The sequence below is a fragment of the Acyrthosiphon pisum genome, unplaced genomic scaffold (genome assembly GCF_005508785.2).
Source record: "Acyrthosiphon pisum isolate AL4f unplaced genomic scaffold, pea_aphid_22Mar2018_4r6ur Scaffold_20960;HRSCAF=22641, whole genome shotgun sequence".
Taxonomy (NCBI): Eukaryota; Metazoa; Arthropoda; class Insecta; order Hemiptera; family Aphididae; genus Acyrthosiphon; species Acyrthosiphon pisum.
In genome coordinates, this window is record NW_021770374.1 from 1456286 (window position 1) to 1461768 (window position 5483).

Genomic DNA, 5483 nt, shown 5'->3' on the forward strand with positions numbered 1-5483 from the left:
CATCATGCAGTGTCGTCGCCGACGTGCCGCGGTTGCCCGCTGCCCGTCACCTCCAGCGCTTTCGTCGCGTCCGGCGGCACCGCACCAGCGGACAACGCTGAAATCTCCATGAAAATATTGTAACAATCCCGCAATAAGACGACACTGACCTGCCCCACCAACAACAAAAAGCTCCGCCGCGGCGCCGCCGGCAACAGACCACCGCTGTCGCCGGGTCTCCGCTCAACACGATTCATTCTTTTCTCACGGCTCTACAATTCTTGTCTATGCTCTACACCTGCCTGGTTCACGGCGGCCAACAATTGCTCCAGCCACAACAACCATGCAGCCACGTCAAAAGTCGTATTATATGTTATTTCCCCCTGCCCCCCCCCCCTTTACAAGCACGTAGGCCCACAGGTTACGTGTAATTCACGTTCGATAACCTGTGCGCCAGAGGAGCGTCGCAAGACGGGTCCCTCACAATAATTTCCCCTGTTTTTGGCTTGAACGAGCCCGGCACGCTTTCCCGGTAACCCTGTGAGGACACACCATGAGTGATATGGTGTGTCGCCTCCCGTGGGCCGGGAAAGCATGCGACAAATTATTATATTATATTATTGCCATGTTCTGGCTCCCCATTCAGATTATTGAAACTCTGATATTATTTTGTAATTGCCATGTGCCACCATATTATATTATTTTGCATTTACCGTGCGCCAAAATTATTATATTCTTTTATGATTGTCATATTATTATTATTTGTAATGTTTAAGTTCAACCTCATACTGTAATACCCATTTTAATATATTTTGTTAATAGCCCGAAATTATTATTTTTTAAATATTATATTTTATTTCCCCTCATAAATCCTCGGCATTCAATTGTCGTTGCGTGTAAAAAAGCCTATGAGCTCCACCGACTTGGCCCTCGGGTCATCACGCGGTGCGGCTCATATGTCACTGTGTAAGTTTTCCCCTTACATCGTGGGTGGTTTACGGAGCCCTAAAAAGCTCTGGATTCTCACAAGGTACTTATAATACTAAAAAATATATCTGAGACTTATGAAACACATTTTAATATACACAATTATAACAATTATAATAACACAATTAATATTAAAAACAGGATAAAGATTTCAGTAGATATTTTTATGATATAATTAATATGCTTTAAGTAAATAAATTTTAATAAATATAATGAAGTTACAAACTGTAATTTTCATTCCAATGACTTAAAAAAAAAATAAAAAAAATATAATAATAGGCTTGAATTACTATAGTTATCGAAATATTTATATATTAACCATAACTGTTAATATTTAAATTGTGTGTAAACAAATTTTTTTAATACTTTTATTTTATAACAATTATTATGGTCAAGATTCAGTTTTCAGTTAAAAATGCATTTATCCAAAAATATATACTCTTTCTAACAGTTGCTTGTATGGTAAGTATATAATATATCGTTGTCTTGCATTATATTATCTTAATATGTAATATATTATGGTCGAGTTCCTTATGCCGTCGGTGAATCCCACACACACACGTATTGGGGGATATCCCGAGTGCGTCACGTTTTTAATTTTTACCTTTTTCATAGCCCGAGTGCATCCGCCGTCTTATCGACAAATTATAATGAACAGCCCGAACGCGCCCTCGGTCCACAGCTGCTATAGGTAGCTATTTAAGATATTTTAACACTGGAAACGGTGGGAAATTAATTTTAGCTCCGATAATAATTTTGCACGATTACAAGTTAAAACTTACTCAGTTATGGTTAATAAGTGCTATAGTGAAATTGTGTGCGAAGTGTAGTGCCGTAATATTATATAACACAAATTGTCAATTTGCAAATTTCCAAAATGTCATTGCCCGAAAACATGCTAAGTCAACACGATAAGGAAATAAAAATTATTGACGGGTATAAATTAAAATTTCATAAAATATTAAATAATAATGTAAGACGATGGAATTGTACAAACAAAAAGTGTAAAGCATATTTGAAAACCGATGAAAGTGGAGATACTGTTATAGAGAATAAATTAGATCATATTAACCATGAAAAAGACATACATGACATTATGGTTAGACAAGTTATTCGTAATTCATTAAAAAGAAAAGCACAGGATGAGATTTGTGAACGGTCACTTAAATTAATACATCATGAACTTCAGAAAATTAACACAGATACATTAAATAAAACCGATATGAATTGCTTTCGCAAAAGTATATATTTGGCAAGACGATATAAGCAAGACCATATAATATTAAAAATGTACATGAAGTATTGGATTCGTTAGAAATCAAAACTTATGACGACGAACAATTTCTCATGGTAAATGACAGTTATCTAAATATAGCTATGTTTTCCATGTGAAAAAAATGTAAATACTTTAAGTACTGTTAAGACTATATATATAGATGGTACTATTAAGTATTGTACTAAATTTTGTTTACAATTATTTACAATACATGGTCATTACATACCTTTAGTGTATTTTTTACTCAATAATAAAGAATGTGAATCATATGCAAAATGTTTTTATATATTAAAAACTGAATGTTGTAAATTAAATTTATGTTGTTCTGCCGAATATATATTTGCGGATTTTAAATTATCTATTCATCTTGGCGCATTAAAAGTTTGGCCAACTATAATTATTAAAGGATGTAGTTTCCATTTGGGGTAAGCATGGTGGCGTCACATTCAAAATTTGGGGCTGAGTAAAGATTATCGAGACCAAACAGAAATAGGTATATTTTTGAAAAATATATTTAGTTTACCATTATTAAATCAAGTAGATGTAGAAAACTGTATTATTGAAGATTTTATATCTATAATGCCAAAACATCAAAAACTTAACGAATTTATGGATTATATTATAGAAAATAATATAGATTCTGGAGCAAAATTTCCTATTTCCATGTGGGCCGAAATGAATAGTAGTTCTGAAAGGAGGACAACAAATGCTTGTGAAACCTTTCATTCTAAATACAACTCGTTATTTTATACACATCACCCAGACATACCTATATACATTTTTGGAAATATTAAAAACAATTCAAATCGATACTAAAGTATCAATCCGAACGGCCACACAAACAACAAAAAAACCAAAACAAAGTACGTACAAGAAAATATTATACATCGAAGACAATATAAAACAATTTAATAATAATGAAATATCAAGATTTGATTTTGTCAAAAGAATGGCATTTAAACACCAGCCTATATAAATATATAATATTAACAAAAAACGTGTTAATAAATTGTACGCTCACCTAAACTTAACGGTGTAAGCTAATAATAATAATCATACAAATAATAATAATAATAATAATAAAGGTGAGTAAGTGGATGTCGCTCTGCTGTACAGTAGGTTACAAGTGGGTCACTGTATAATGGATAGTATTAAATTTGAATTCAATGATATAATATCACTGTATAAGAAAAACGATTCTGAGCGGAGACGGTTTGTCAGTCTAGATATTAGACATGCCTATTATTACGTTTTTCCTTAATTTTTCTTTTGTTTTTCACGGTGCTTTTGAAATATACTAGGAAAATTTTTACTTTTGACCCCCCAAAGTACCAACTAGATTCACTTTCCTATCAGAAAAGGTACTGTTGAAGAAAATCCAAGCACTTTCACTGTCCTAAAAGGTGATGACAGACACAAAAAAAAAACACTCATCATTTTAAAATCAATGCATTCATCTTTCCACTCAGAATCTAAAATAATAATAATAATAATAAAAATAATATTTTTGGGGTGTAAGCCAGTTCACCTCCTCGTGGTGCATCCTGGGTAATTATAAATGAACTGGACGCATTTGATTTATGTAAAAAATATGACCTTTTTTTCTTGGGACGCACTCGGATGATACCTTTTATGGACGCACTAGGAATATTAAAAAAGGGTCATTTCGGGACACACTCGGGAAACTCCCACGTATTGTGTATTACCTTATCTACCTAACGTTATACTAGGTGATGACGTTTATGAACATGATGAATCGAATTCACTACATTGGAGCCAGTTACGCTATCGGAACAATATTAATGGTAATTTATTGTATTTCGTTTTATGTGAAATACATTTATAAGGTTTAATGTAGGCATGAATAGAGTGGATCTTAAAGGGTCAAAATTCTAACTAACATATTTTTACCAATATTTGTGTATTGGCTCGTCTTAAGTAATTCGCAGAAAAATCGATATTTAAATAATGGTAAAGCTGTGATAATATACCTGGTGTTAATTAGTAGTTAATACCTTACGTTTACCGATTACCTAAACCATCACGCGCCGCGGTTGCGGCGTGGAGTTAAGTACAATAAAGAGCTCGTGATACGACGGTGGTATAATATTACGGGAAACGGCAAACTTGAATTTAACCTGTATAATTTTGCGAATAATGGTCCGACATCTCTGTAGTCTAAACTAATGAACTGGTTGAATTGGTATTTACACGTGTTGATCAGTATGCTATGTGGATAATACTTTTATAGTTATTTATCGAAACGCTATTTTTTTCAACAATTTTATTGAACAATGCATATACGTTGTATATACGCGCCACGATCCGCCCATATTTCCCCTTTCGACCGGACCATGATATAAAAACAAGGTTTTTGACGGTCAGATGCTTCGGTAAGCACGTGACGTAGAGTAGTGCATAGATGTATAGTAATAATAATTTAATGATAATATGAATATTATACGGGTAAGCAAGTGACGTATTGCGTGGATTTGGACAAAATCTGGACTTTTGCGATCATACCATGTTGTTTATATCATGAACCGGACTATGATAATATCAGCTTTTGCCTATTTCCGTCGCATGTTGGTTGAAATCGCTAGTTAAGCAACTCTTGGTAGTGGGGGTAACGCCGGCCGACTCTTGCGTACATCTATACATTTATTTTATCTCTGTCGCAAACAGCATTAAAGTTCTGCATTGATATCCGTGCGTCACTATATTATTTTTATCTCTATATTAATATATCTAGTACCATGGATTATGAATACTATATAATTATAATAATAATAATAATAATATAATTCAAACAGTGCTAGTACTTATAATAATATGAATAAATAAACTGTGTCAAATTATTGGTAACTCCGTGGTGAGAAATCAAATTTATGTCTTATTTAATAAAGTGGTTTATATGTATGTATATGTATATATGTTATTGATATTTATGTATTACCTTGTTTTTTTCAACCAATTCAAAAAAAAAAAAGGTGGGTAAGTGGATGTCGCTCTGCTGTACAGTAGGTTAGAAGTGGGTCACTGTATAATGGACAGTATTAAATTTGAATTCAATAATATAATATCACTGTATAAGAAAAACGATTCTGAGCGGAGACGGTATATCAGTCTATGTATTAGACATAAATATACTTATCTATGATATTAAAAAAAAATTGACCTATATAGGTACCTATAATAAATTCCAAATTAATCATATCATAATATCTATTAGGTACTTATA

At 33.0% G+C, this 5483-nt stretch overlaps 1 protein-coding gene across 1 annotated transcript in view; it reads left to right on the forward strand.

Moving 5' to 3' along the window:
• Window positions 1-1305: 1305 nt before the first annotated feature.
• LOC100570742 overlaps window positions 1306-5483 on the forward strand; it is an 8441-nt gene continuing 4263 nt past the window's right edge. Inside the window, exons 1-2 of the mRNA XM_003241034.4 lie at window positions 1306-1428; window positions 3973-4047. Coding sequence (XP_003241082.1) covers window positions 1354-1428; window positions 3973-4047 — 150 coding nt within the window. The 5' untranslated portion in view covers window positions 1306-1353. The remainder of the gene's footprint in view (window positions 1429-3972; window positions 4048-5483) is intronic.